A 14,813-nucleotide genomic window follows, 5' to 3' on the forward strand; every position below is an offset into this window, starting at 1 on the left:
TTGATCATGTCCACTCTCTTTCTCGTTACCAAGGTACTCCTCTCTAGGGTTTTCATCAAATCCACTATAACCCGCTTGTTCATCCTCTTCTTCATCATGATCACCCCTCCTTCTACTCTCCAACACCATAATTACCGGAAAAGGAACCAACAAGAAGAAAATGCCGACCAACAAGAAGAAAATGCCAAGCCATATAGCCATGATGTTTGAAGTTTTGAGTTTGCAAAAAAATGGAGGAAAGGGAATGGGAAATTATGGTTTTTAATTTATTTATTTAGCAATGAACATAAAAAAACAAAAATGCTAGATTAGACTGTAGATCCTACCTCTTTTACCTTCAATCCCAAACTCTAAGCTCCTCAAGCTCCTCCAAGCTCCTCTCTCCTTCTCTCTCTAAGCTCCTTTCTCCTGCTCTCTCCAAGCTCCAAACTCTCTCTTGCTCTCTCCAATGGGTGAATAATGGGAGGGAAGAGAGTCTTTTTACCCTTTCCCCCCGCCCTTTCCCTTTGCTCCCTTTCATCTCCCTCTTCGTCTGCTGACCGTCACCTCCCTTTATCGGCCGCGTGGCGTTTGTCAACGCCGATGGGAGCACTTTTGTAAGAGGGGGAGCGGGACTGCTCACGATCGCTCCCCCTCTTAAAAAATCGCTCCGGGGCGAAGGGGAGCAGTCAAGGAGTGATCACTCCTGATTTCTCAGCTAATCGCTCCCTCAAAACCACGGAGCAATTTTTTTTAAAGGGAGCACGCTTCCGAGTAACCCCCTACTGGCTCCCGAGCAGAGTGCGAATTGGGAGCGGATTTGTGGGTGGGTGGGGAGGGCGTTCCCTCGCAAATCTGGTCTGTTCATTCGTATGTGAGACAATCTAGCTGATGATGTTCGCACATGGGAAGACAGGGTACCTGCATGCAACCTTGTATAGCCCTGACTGCTAGATGCTAAAATAGACTTGTTGGTCCTTCCAAGATTTTGCTCCCTTCTCTATAAACAACTGAGTATCTATATACACTGGTAAATCAACTAATATCTCCTCAACTGCTTCCCAATATTGATCTCGGTGGTTTCCTTTGATGCCATGTTAACAGTGACTATTTGAGAGATGCTCAACAACTGCAATACCTGTGGGATAGAGAGGACAATCATGGCAAGCAAATGTCAGTTTAAAAGCAAAACAACTTCAAGGCAAGTTCAAGCAACAAGTCGGGCACTAGATGTGAGGGATTGTGCAGTTTTTGTTGACAGGGGTGACTGGCTGGCTATGGGAATTGCGCATTGCGTAGTCCCAACAACCAAGGTGGAAGCTTGATGATTGGAACTGTGCAATGCGTAGTTCAGCCTGGGCAAAAACCTGGGAGAGACTACGCATTCTGCAATCTCAGTGGCCAAGCTTGGAGGCTGACACCTGGAACTTTGCAGTGCACAGTTGGAGCCAACTTAGGTTGTGCTATGCGCAATTCCAGAGGCCAAGCTTGTGGCTTGAGCCTCCAGATTGCATAGTGCAAGCTGTGCAAAGTGAGATCGGGGCAAGGGAAACCTGGATCTGCCCAAGGGAAGTGTGAAAACAAGCAGATCTAAGAGATAATGTGAAGTTGAGTGCAAATCTGAGAGATAGTGTGAAGTTGAGTGCAGATCTGACTAAGTGTAGATGCATGCATGTGAATCAAGTGCAACAATTGATTAAACGGAAGGAAAATGAAGTATGTGAGGAGAGTCGCTGCAACAACGACAATTGGTGCAAAAACAGGAAAACTAATGCGATACTTGGGAAATGAAATCTATAACTTTAAAAAACACTCGTACAAGTTAAAACAAGTTAAAGTGCTAGCAACCATGCAGAGAAACAAGTGAAATAACACTCACACAAGCCAAACAACAAAAAGCGACAAAAGATGACAAAAGCAAAACTCCCCTGGAAAAGCGACGACGATTGCACCGAAGGCTCCTTGATCTCCTCGGAAATGCTAGATCTCTAAGATCGAATGTGAAAATGAGCTCTAGCAACGTCAATTAAATAGATTTGGACAAATTAGGGTTTATGACTCGCATTCCTAAAATAAAGGAAAAAGTGACACTTGGCAGAAGTTTCTAAAAATAGTGCAAGTGCCTCCTTCGGGATTCTAAAAATAGGTCCCTATTTTTTAGGGATGCTTTTTTTGCTTTGTTGATTTTGTTTTTTTCTGGGGAAACTTGCCATGCACAGTGTCGGGAACGACAATGCAATTCTGGGAATTGGGAAACCTTTCGGCATAGTGAACTGTGCAGTTTCTGAGCTTAGTGAGGGTTGCACAATTTCTAGGCTCAGTGTTGGGTTGCCCCTCATGACTATGCATTTCCTGAGCTCAAGGCTCACTGGCAGTCAGGACTTCGCAATTCCCAACAACAAGGCTAGTTGCCCTCGAGAATTGTACAGTTCCTGGGGGCAAGCCCAAAACTACTGCGGGACCAAGTTAGGAGATTGACATGCGAGTTGGAAAATCAACTAAGCAAGCAAACACAAGCCAAACTGAAAAAATAAGTCTCGGTCGAAGCACGAATACCTGGATCAGTGCGAGATCAACTCTTGTGGTTAAGAACAAAGTCTCCATTTGCGAAGCATTGGCAAAATTTTGGAGGTTGGTTGTAGCCGCTACAACATGAATTAAGGAGTATATCTAACCATAATTGACTGTACAAGCCCAAAACTATTGAAGAAGTCAGACATGACACAAATTATTGAGCAAAAACATAAGTTCAGAATGTCATTGTTCAAGGAAGATGAAGGCCAACAACAATATTTAGGGAAAAAAGAAACAAGCAAATGTAGGTATTGTGAAGACAAATGGACATTAGGACACATATGTTTTAACAAGAAATTGTATACTTACGAAGATGAGAAGGAATCAGACACTTCAAGTAATGAGTAAGAGAAAAGGATAAAAAAGAAAAATAATTGTTGCAAGTGTGGAGGAAACTGGACGCCAAGACATAAATGTGTGGGAAGCAAGTTGAAGTGCAAAAATGTGATGAAGAAATCATTGTCACACATAGTGAGGATTCAGATTCTGAGGAACCATCATTAGCTACAATCTCATGTGTCCAACAAAATCAGGGTGAAGAAAGAAATTCTTCAAAAAGTAGAAAACAACAAGTCACTACAAAGTATGTTCCACCACACCTTCGGAAGCAGAGAAACTTGTCTCCAAGACAAAATAACATTCAGCTTACTACTCTACCAACAAACACGACAAGGAGATTATGCCCTAAAACCCTGAAGCTTAAAGGGCTCATAAAAGGCAAAAATGTTAATATACATACAGATTTTGGTAGTACTCACAATTGTATAAACATTGATCTTGCTAGATAGCTTGATCTTTGTATATGTCCAATCAAGGATTTGACCATGTCTGTCGCTACTAGGCAAAAGTTGAAAGGGATTGGAGAATGCCGTAAGGCTTCAATCTAGATATAAGAACTAGAGCTACAAACATATCTATTTGCACTACCACTCAAAGAAATGGATGTAGTTCTAGGTGCAAAATGGTTAATACAATTGGGAAGCTATACTACTAACCTTGAAGAACAGTTCATGGAGCTTAACTGGCAAGGACGACATTATAAATTATATGGCGTTAATGCTCCCAGTTTCAAGGAATGTACAAACACTCATGAGGACTTCACCAGTCAACATAAAGATGCCACTTCATAAGCAACATGTTCAACTAGAGGAAACCCTTGTTATGCTTTGAGGGCAAAGCATCTCTAAAGGGGGTGGCAACGTCATGAATAAAATATTCATAAACAATATTAATCAAATAATAATATAAATAATAGAAGCCCCAAGGGTTAGCTCAACTGGTCGAGTCCCTGTTGTTAAGTACCTCGCTGATCGGGAGGTCATAGGGTCAATTCTCCTCGACGCCCTTGGTTTTAGGCCCTACAAGTCTGGCCGACGGGCTTTAAAAGATTCCCTTCGGGGTTGATCTGCCCAGATTTTCCTATGGGAAAAAAATATAAATAATAAATTAAATAATTTAATTAATTAATGACCCATTAATTATGAAAGGGCAAAAGGTCAAAAGGTGTGACCATTCACCTTTGTGTCCAGTCAATGCCTATATAGGCACATTGCCACGAAGGATTGTAATCATCCATTCAGATTTTATACAATAATACCATTACTTACACTTATAAATACAGTGTATACATACAACTATTTTCTTGAGCGCTGTTTTTTTCTTACAATGGAATTATACACTTCCAGCATGGTGTCCCTCCAAACCTGTTGGTTTGCTAGTCAAGGCCAAATAATCAGAAAATTTGGTTTGTGGTCTACTCTCCCCGAAAGTGCTACTAGGAGCCTTGACATGTCCCTGAACATCTTTCAATGTCTCCTCAACCCATATTGGCTGGTAGTCAAGGCCAAATAATGGGAAAATCTGCGTGGTGGTCTATTATCCCTGAAAGTGCTGCTAGGAGCCTTCACATGTTCCCCAACATCTTTTAATGTCTCCTCCCCTCCTAATTTGAAGGTTGTGTCCCTGTTGTCAGTGTTGCTGGTATGTGCTCAACATTTGGAGCCTCTGGCTCCCGATCCTCAGTCAATATGGGATCTGTTGCATGTGATCTCCTAAAGGCCTCACCCTCCTCAAATCTTACATCCCTTTGATTACTATCTTCCTCTGTCCTAGAATGTCAACCTTGTAGGCTTTTGAGGTCTCACTGTATCCAACACAAATGCCCCTCTGATGAGGGCTCCAGTTATGATCATCTTCTCTGAAGGAATGTGGACATACACTAGACTACCAAAGATGCAAATGGATGACCTCCGGTTTCACTCTTGTAAAGGCCTCCTTAGGACGAGTGATGGCCTCCACTGCCCTGTGAGGACCCCTGTCCTGCAAGTATACAATTGTATTGCATGCCTCTGCTCACAAAAACATAGGAAGATCTTGATTATGGATAATAGCCTTGGTTGCTTTGACTATACTCCTATTCTTCTTCTCCGCCGCTCCATTTTGCTGCAGATTGTAGTGCACTGTGAGCTATTTCTTGGTTCCTACTTCCCTACAGAAATCCTTAAATTCGTTGGAGGTATACTCATCCTGAATGTTTGATCTCATGACCTTGATCTTCTTCCTATCTGATGCTTCACAAGAGCTTTGGACTTTTGAAACCTGCTAAAGACTTCATCGTTGGGCTGAGGGAAGTAAATCCATGTCCTCCTGGAATAGTCATCTATGAATGTCACAAAATAATTGCATCTTGAGATAGACTCCACTGACATAGGACCACTGATGTCAGAGTGCACCAAAATCCAACACGCCATCGGACCTAGTCCAAAAGTCCAGAATCAACAGTAGAATCCTTTAGAGTTCCAAGTTTTCGTTTTGGAAGTCTAATTTGAGGTGATGAGTTTGGTTTGTTTTAGCAAGAAGTATCTAGCAAACTACTAGTTCCTTTATTTAATATATTGTTCTCAAAGCTACTAAAGCTAATGAAGTCTTCTATGCTTCTTGTAAATTTTTTTAAAGTCCTGTGGCCTCACCCAGTTTAGTTTGTTTTGCTCATTATGTTTAATGCCCAAACCCCATGGTCATTGCACATTTAAACATGAATATTAAATTCAAAAGAAACACTGCTAGGCTACCACTACTCTTTTACACTTTAACTTTCAGCTGATAAGAAATTCAGAAGCATGCACATCAATTTTGGTCACTTATTTTTGGTCAATCACAGACCCTGGAAAAACCACGAAGGGAAAAGCGGTTAGGAAGAGGATTTTATTTGCTTATCTCAGAGAAAATGTACATCATTAAATACATCACAGGGGTACTTATCTCCCCCCTTAAAACTTGGGTCAGTCTCCTGGAAACTCGTGCCATTGTTCTGGAAATATGTGCCACTGTCCTGCAATCTCAGCATTGGAATTTGTGCCACAGTCAAACTTTCCAGTCTTGAAATGCATGCCACTGAAAGACTTTATCCTCCTCAAGATTCGGGCTACTGCTCAGCAGTATATGCCCTCGAAGAACAGGCTGTCAGACAGACTTCGGTACCTCGGTCTGCGTGCCACTGACAGCACTTTATCCTCAAATTTCGAGCCTCAGACCCAACCTTTTCTCCACAAAATAACGGCCTGTTCTTGCCTTGATTTCTGTGCAGGAGCAGCCTCAATTTTGGTGCAGTATCTTCCTTGATTTGCACGCTGAAGACTGCTGTCGCTGCCTCCATTTGTGTGCCTGTGTCTTAGCCTTGAAACTTGGGCCTGAGAATGGTCTTATGCTTCAGCAAACTAGCTATCTCAGCCTTCCTTCTCCTCTTCTCTTCTCCCCTTCTCCAACACTCGCACATGAAGAATGAGCCTCCTCTTTGCCTTTTTCCTCCTCCACAGTCTCATAATGATGAGAAGCCCTATCCCTAGCATCAAGGGCTGAGATAAGATCTCAGCTCTCCTTGATCAAGGGTGGAGATCTAATCTCCCATTGACCCCCTCTTATGTCTCCCCCTTCATTAATGAGCTTCCCTAGTCACTTTAATGACTTGTTTTTGTATCATATACCTTTTCTCATAAAGTCACTTAAAAAGATAAAGTCACTATAATATTATAAAGTACCATGTATTTGTGCCTCATAAAGTGACTAAAAAGTCACATGACTTTAATAACTCATAAAGTCACACTTAAAGGGTGGGTTCACTTTGTGTTCCTAGGCTTAGGCAAATAACACTAGGAAACACCTCCTTGGTACCCTTTCTCAACACTTCTGCATTCTTTCTAAGTGTTACTGCTTATCCATTTTCACAAGTTCGCTTTCTATTTCCTTAAAAGGAAAATAAATGAATATCTATAACGTTATTAAGATTGGTTAGTGTATTTTGAATTTTCTCATAGAGATGCATCAGTCTATGTTCCATCAACGTGTCAGCATGTCAACTGGTTGTTTTAACTTTCAATATAGCTCCTAGGTGAACAATATTTCCTTTAAAGGTATAAAGTATATTGCATTGTGAAGTCTGAACTCATATGTAAGTAGATATCTGTCACTAGCTTTACTATTTTTTTTGCTATCCTATTTTCAAATACAGTGGTAGCTCTCAAAATGGGAAGCCAATATTCAAAATCTAAGATGCCATACAAGTAGGGATCTATTATTTTCCTAAGTGAATAATAAATGTCCATGCCCTCCATATCTCCACAACCAGGTACAGTATTTTTGTTTATTTGATGTCCTATTTTCAAATTTACAAACAGTAATACTTGGTGATGCTTGACAAATATTCACCATTTTGAGCTCTCATTTAGTCTTTAGATGTGACTGCATATTTGTTATATTTTGGCGGATAGTTTCCTGTAGCTTAGTACTCTTGTATACTTTTTATATGGCAGAATGTGTCTAAATTCTAAATTATCAACACTTTTCATCTCTTTTCCAGTAACGTTCAGCCGCCTTGATCCAGAAGGAAAGTTGGTCATGGGTTTCCGAAAGGCTCCTAATTCTGGATTGGTTCAGGTTTGACTTCTTACTGTAAATGCAGTCACAGAGTACTGGCATGATGAATGGAATGTCTGTCAGCATTCTAAGAGTTTAGACTCTTAAATGTGCTTTTGAAGTTTTGAGCCTTCTATGTGAAGAAGTGTGCTTTGTTACTCTTGGACATACATTTTGTACGCCTGTTTTACCACTCTGCTAAGGTGTATAGTAAATTATAAATTATAATGAGATAATTATAATACTTTGTTGTCTTTGTGTTCACCTTTTCTAGGAAGGCCAACCATCTACATCAGGCTTAGGGGCCTTTCTTGGCAATGGATTTAACTCTGGAAGTCCTGAAATTATGAATGTTCTCCCATTTTCATCACTGGTTGGAAAAGAAGAATCTCATATAGATTCCTTAACAGGTCAGGTCAAAATTTTGGGTACAGGATTTTCTTCGCATAAAACTGAGAGATCAGGAAACGAATCAAAATATAGCTCAAGTCGGATTCTGTTGACATCAGATAAAAAAAGAAGCCGCAATCTTTGTGCAAAAAGCAAGAGGCTCTGCATGGACAACGAAGATGCTTTTGAATTGAAGTTAACGTGGGAGGAAGCACAGGATTTGCTTCACCCTCCTCCAAAGGCTGTCCCAAGCATTGTAATGATTGAAGGCCATGAGTTTGAAGAATATGAGGTATGCAGACTCAATTATGATGAATTTGGTTTTTCCTTTATATTTAGGATCATTTGCTTATGTGTGTCTGAAAAATGTTTACTAAAAATTGTGAAAGTGTATGTGTCGGATTGGCTCAATATAACAAACTTCTGCGTACTATTAATTCATTAACATCTGATTTCTATCATTTAAAATTATGGTTGTTTCTGAAAAGATGAAATACAGAACATAAAGTAACAAATAAATTTGGGAGCCATATAATAATTTTTTTTCTGAGCAGGCTGCTAACCAACATAATGTATCCATGCTTAATCTTGTAATGCCCTTATTTGCTGCCTGTTATTGTTATGTTGATGAGCATCGTAGGACTGGGAACAAGGCGCGTGTGTTGATTGAGCTTAAGGTGTGGATAATTTCCAAGGTTGAATAATAAGCAATGTGACAACAATGTGAATAAGTGTAATGTCCTAGGGTAATTTTTTCCCTTAGGGTTTTGATTCTGCCTAGGGTTTCTTCAATAAATCAGTGATACATATTCACAAACAGTATATATGCATGAATAATATAAAAACTGTCAGCAACAAAAGACCACAATTAATAGGGCTGACTGAATGAAACCATGGATGTATCCAATCAAGAATTCCGCCAATAATGTTGCCAAGCACACTAAATTTAGGGTTGACTGCCCACTTTCCAATATTCCACCTCTGCAATTCAGACCGTCAATAGATCAATAATCTACTATATCCCACACAATACAAATAAACCACTAATAATTGTTGATTTCCCAATACACTGAATATATCCAAATTCAATAATTCCTCAGCACAGTTCTAATCTACAGTATCAACAATTTATAATTTTATATACCAAAGCTGTACTATGCTATACTAGGTAGGCTAAATCAAATTATCACCTACTGTATTTGGCTTACTGTACTCACTGCTTCAAATCAGAAATTCGGCCCTGCGGCTGCAGCCCTGTGGTACTGTGGTACTGTGGCCCTGCAGTACTGTGGTACTGCAGTCCTGTGGCCCTTGGCTCGGATTTTTCATCAATTGCTGATTCTGTGATCCAGTTGTATCAAGAAACACATGGGATCTTTGTTGTCTATCAAGGTGATCTCTGCTGCTCCTTAAACATAGTTTGTTATTCTGAATAAACCACAGAAAACCCACAGAGAGTCTTGCTGCTTCCTATTCTCTTCAATCAGACGCTCAGTGACCAGACAAATGACAGAAAGTCCACTTCCTTTCTTTTGCCCAAACCAGATCAAATATGCTCCAAGATAATAATAAATATGCTGTAAGATGAGAAAAGAGCGAAGATTAGCTAGTGTGGAATCTTTCAACACTGAAACTAATCAAAAGAGAATATTAGGTAGGGTGGGATCACCATTGAAACTAATCAAGAAAGAAGGGGTCTTAAAACCGTCAGAGCCTCAGCTCAAAGAAACAGAGATATTTTGTCCAAATCGATGATGAAGAGTGATTCAAACTCTGCTTTATTTATAGATTTTCTCTGGGGTTCACTCTCATGTGAGGGGTTTCAAGTGCAACCCCCAATTTGGGCTTTTTTGCCCCAGACAACCCAAAATTTACCCAATGTTGCTCCAAACATTGGATAATTGGGTTTTCCCCCCTTTATCAAGACTATAGCCTATGGGGTTGGATAGGCTACTTCGTCGTCCCGTGGGAAATTAATCCATAGGCAACAATGACAATAAGGTTGTCACATTAATGTGCGCACTGTACAAGACTGGATAACTAAAGTTGTCAGATGCAAATTTCAATTGACTCAGTGTACTGTGAAGAAGCTTATGCCATGTGTTGGATTTTCTTGCAAACCTAGCACACATGACTTAATTCCTAGCAGATAACAGATCTACTGATTAATTGCACAGATAAGTTCATTAACACAATAAATTCAGTAGAATCAAAATATACGAATCTCAATCACAATGACACAACAAACTCTGTGCAATCAAATCAGTTCATCATTAAATTCTTTAGAACCTACTTGGGCTCTCGTCTTGGGATAATGGCCCAACTGAGGAAATACATGTACAACTTTGGATCTGATCCAACTGATCAAGCTCTCATTGGCTGATCTGGATCTCCTTGCTGCCCCCTTCCTTGGACCCAACACAGTAGTATCACACTCCTCACTGTGATGCCTCTCTCAATCTTGTGCTGCTGTATGGTGTGTCTTCTCCTTCTCCATAGGCTTGCTTCTATAACTTTACATTGTGCTAAATCCCTAGCACTAATCTCCAAAGTGATTGACGGTGGAGATTAGATCTCTCAGCACTTTATATCAAGGGTTGAGATTAAAACATAATCACTAAAGTAATTACTCACTTCTCCTAAGTTTATTTTAGCTCAATTAGCCAACATAATAATTACGTGCTTCACTAAGTCTAACTTAGGCGAAGTTACATTAGCAACTTGCTCACACTTGAGCATGTGTCTAAGGAGATCTTGGGGTGACTTCTTCATGCATAAACACTTAGGCTTGTGCAAAAGTACCAACCCGAGATACAAACATCAACAATATGAAGGCATTTGAAGGTTGATGTGGATCTCATGCATGAGCATATGTTGAGTAATGACAATAGAACTTAGTAAAATGAAAGAATGTATGTGTACATGACTTGAATAAATAGGAGATAAAGAAAAATAAATCACATCATTTATGAGAACAAAAAAATGTCATGAAGCTGTCATTGAATTCATAGTTGTATTTACATATATATAAGTATCAATAGAGATGGAGTCATGATACACAATATTCAATGATGTTGCCTCTATTTGTGATGATAACACAATGCAAAATGTGGCGCCTCCTTTTACACATAGAGGTTGATCTACATGATGACAACAAAGTTTGAACACAACAACCATACACATAACTAATTAGATTTTCCTAATGTCATCTTTGGGTTGATGACCTCATGACCATAGCTCGAACTTTTCTATGGCTCGCATTCTTTGTGGCTTATCTCAGCGACTCACATTATTTCAGTGGTTCACATTATTCATTGTGACTAGCATATCAATTTTTGTGGCCCACATTGTTATCTGTGGCTTGCATCTCTATATGTCTCGCATATGTATCTTGCAATATTTGCGATCTATCTATAATTAGATGTGGCTTTCTCTAAATGATTTCTAAATGTTTGGGTAGTGATTGCTATGTTTTTTGGGATAGTATTGTTTGGTATATTATAGCGATGAGGGACAAGATCTATGGAAATGATTGCCTATGTTTACGATATCAACTTTACACAGAGATACCTTTGGTTATATATGTTAGCAGTGATACTTGTAACACCTTGAGTGACCTCGAGGTATGGCAATAACCTTGATGTATGACCTTGACTTTGATATGGCAGTGATCTTGATGTATGACAATGACCTTGATATGGCTGTGACATTGACATGGTAGTGGCCCTTTGGTGAATGACAGTAACATGTATGGTGGTGTATGTTTGATATATGACTATGCCTCTATATGACAACATGATATATGACAATGTACAATGATGTATATGATATGACATAACAACGTATAACAATCCTCATGACAATGAATGGTAATGTATGGCAAAATCCCTTATGACAGTGATATGAATGATATGATTCTATGGCAGTGTTCTAATATTAGTGATATGATAGTGTATATGATACTTATCCTTGTGTATGGTAGTGATGTGACATTTGTGATAGTGCCTCTAGGATAGATGTGACAATATATATGATAGTGAAGTGATGACTATGACCATGATGTATATGGCAATGATGCTTATGACAATATTGATAGTAATTGTGGAGACAAGGATAGGAGGGCTTGTGAATACCTTCTTGAGAGGTATGCCTGCTGCTATCGTATGAGGATCTACTATGATCCAGGATTGGCCCTAGCTGGCCTAATGTGATTGATGATGAAAGACTTATGTCTCATGATATTTGTACATTGTATCTCAGTTGAACATTTGATGAATATCTAAGAAGAAGAATTTGGTTGGGTTTTCATCCTTGTGGGGCTTTGACCTGATCTTTGATCTAAATCCTTGTGTCTCTATTGTGTATGTTTTTCTTTTGTTGTTCTTTATTGTTCCACTACGTTGTTTTTTATTTTATTTTAAATAACCTTTTGGATAAGTTGAAATCTTCAATGGGCTTTTTAGTAGCACTAGGACCACCCATACATGGTTTCATCTATTGGCAATATGTAAAAAAAGAATAACGAATTGATTTTGTAAAATTTTCAATGAATCTTTTCCTCTCCAAAGGAAAGGAATTCTCTTCTGTATATCTTTGATCTTCTGTAAATAATTCTTTCGCCCAAGAGATTGGATAATCTTTTGATAAACACTTTGAGGACAAATCCGATTCTATGTTAATGTACTCTCTACATAATTACTAATAATGATATGATGTTATGGGTTGAATGTAATGTAAATATTGAAAAAGTTTAAAATTGCAATTATCTGCAACAAAGAACAATCTAGCCCTAAAAATTAACACCACACATACTTTGGTCGGATTTCTTTCTCCCATCGAGCATTCCTTCTTGAATAAAGGTGGGTTATCCATCAACGGGTACTTTAACCATTTTGTAATCATGTGCTTTTACTTATTGTATTGGAGCATACTGATATGAATCAAGGGGTGATCCGAATGATTGACCGATCTTGATTGTATTCTTGTTACTTCACTTCCCCTGGGAAGTTAGTCTTTCATCCTAGTCTAGTGGGCATCTTATGAGCCGTTATGATTATAGGAAGGGTACTATTGGGGAGGCTTTGATTGAAGTAGTGTGCCCATGATATCCCATACTTTCCATCATTCCCTCTATTCCATATATATTCTTCAGGCTAGTGGTCCTCATCCTTTGGTTTGGGCCCAAAAACATTGCCTCAGAGGTTGATGCGAGTAAATGAATGATAAAAGCAAAGAAAGCCATAATGAAAGAAAGAGATAAAAAGCAAAAGATGGTTGGGACAAAAAACTAGCATGTGGGCAAAAGCCTAGCATGAGCTCTACCTGCCTCATTAACCATCACCCGGTTCTTAGACCACATGATTCTTCACACATAAAAAGGAACTCTTGTATTGTCCCAACCTTAATGAGTGATAAACTACCTCATCCAAATGGTTATTAAATGTTAAATCTCTCAAATGCAGGTTTGGGCTCTTGAGCTACACACTCATATCAAAGCATTATCATAAACAAGTAAAAGGCACACTAGGGTGAGGGGGGTGAGGGAAGGTTGAGGAAAGGGGTAACTTATGCCTTCACGATCGCGTCCTCATTACATCTATATAGTTAAGATGTTGGACCACCATTAGCTGGTCACTTGGCTTGAATAAAGGTGGGTTATCTATCAACAAGTACTTTAACCATTTTGTAATCATGTGCTTTTACTTATTGTTTTGGGGTATAGTGATATGAATCAAGGGTTGATCCAGATTATTGACTGATCTTGATTGTGTTCTTGTTCCCTCACTTCCCTTGGGAAGTTAGTCTTTGATCCTAGTCGAGTGGGACATCTTATGAGGCATTATGCTTATAGGACTTGTGCATGCCATGCTCCACCCAGGGATGATGACGAGACTAATCACCTCTTACCTCCTTGTTGATCTTTTAGGTCAGAGCAATGAATGATGCGCAAAGTTCCAAAGTGCAGTAGACAACAAATGATGAGACCTTGAGTTTCTCCTCAGCCTCCCCCTTTGGGAGGGCAACCGATATTATCGAGACCAGTATCAGGCCACACGTTCTCAAAGCATTAGAGAGATCAGCTGTAGATGAATTCAGAGTAGAGAACCGCCCACCTGTTAAGTTACCTCCTGTATCTAGAGGAAATAGAGATCCATTCGGAGCTTCCTTATTTTGACCTCGAATGTACACCCCCCCAATGGCGCCAGAGGACTTCGACAACAAGCCTGTGCCCTATTCACACCCGTTGCCCTTGGCCATCGAACTTAGGAGACCTTGACATCATCGGCCTGATCGCCCAATCTCTCTTTCCAGCTATCTCTCTATTGACAGTTTCTTGAGTTGTCCACCTTTCCAGTCTTGGACAAACTCACTTGGTGTTTTGTATCACGGTACATTTGTCATGGTTTTATACAAATTTTCTGTTGTTATACTTGTGTAGGTTTCTTTCTCTATATTGTTTTCGGCATTTTCTACGAGTTGCGCTTGCACTACCATATTGTATTTATTTTGGTTGTACTCTTCAGTCCCATTGACCTGCTTTTGTGGTCATTCGTTAGACATTAATATAATTATCTTATTTTATCTGTAATGCTTTATCTACATATGATCTTCCCAGTTTGTACTGAAAATCAAGATATATATTTTTTTCCTCCCCTTCTGAAGAAAAAAGCATAACTTTCCATTAGAAATAAATAGTTACATAGAGCAGATGCATATATTCATCAAAAACTCCCCCAGGGCCCAAATATATGAAAAACTCCCAGGCACACATGTATATTTGCCCTGCCATCTGAAGTATAGATAGAAATGCCCAAGATAGTTTATCATGACTGTAACATACAAAAAATATAGCTGTCATATAGTATGGAAAGTCAACACAAAAAAACTAGAATAAATTTTTACAAGGAAAATATAATTTATTTGTGAGAGCTTCAAATATTGCAGGAGCATTAATTAAT

At 39.3% G+C, this 14,813-nt stretch overlaps 1 protein-coding gene across 4 annotated transcripts in view; it reads left to right on the forward strand.

The window, feature by feature from the left end:
• LOC149215396 (B3 domain-containing protein Os07g0679700-like) overlaps window positions 1–14,813 on the forward strand; it is a 174,750-nt gene that overhangs the window by 125,309 nt on the left and 34,628 nt on the right. For 3 of the 4 annotated variants that reach the window (XM_089392613.1, XM_089392616.1, XM_089392615.1), the window contains 2 exons: window positions 7,409–7,485; window positions 7,739–8,146. In XM_089392613.1, coding sequence (XP_089248739.1) covers window positions 7,409–7,485; window positions 7,739–8,146 — 485 coding nt within the window. The remainder of the gene's footprint in view (window positions 1–7,408; window positions 7,486–7,738; window positions 8,147–14,813) is intronic. The other variant, XM_089392614.1, reaches the window with a different exon arrangement.

Source organism: Pinus tabuliformis, chromosome 1_1 (genome assembly GCF_031772625.1).
Source record: "Pinus tabuliformis cultivar Carrire ecotype Pingquan chromosome 1_1, CPIR1, whole genome shotgun sequence".
Lineage (NCBI taxonomy): Eukaryota > Viridiplantae > Streptophyta > Pinopsida > Pinales > Pinaceae > Pinus > Pinus tabuliformis.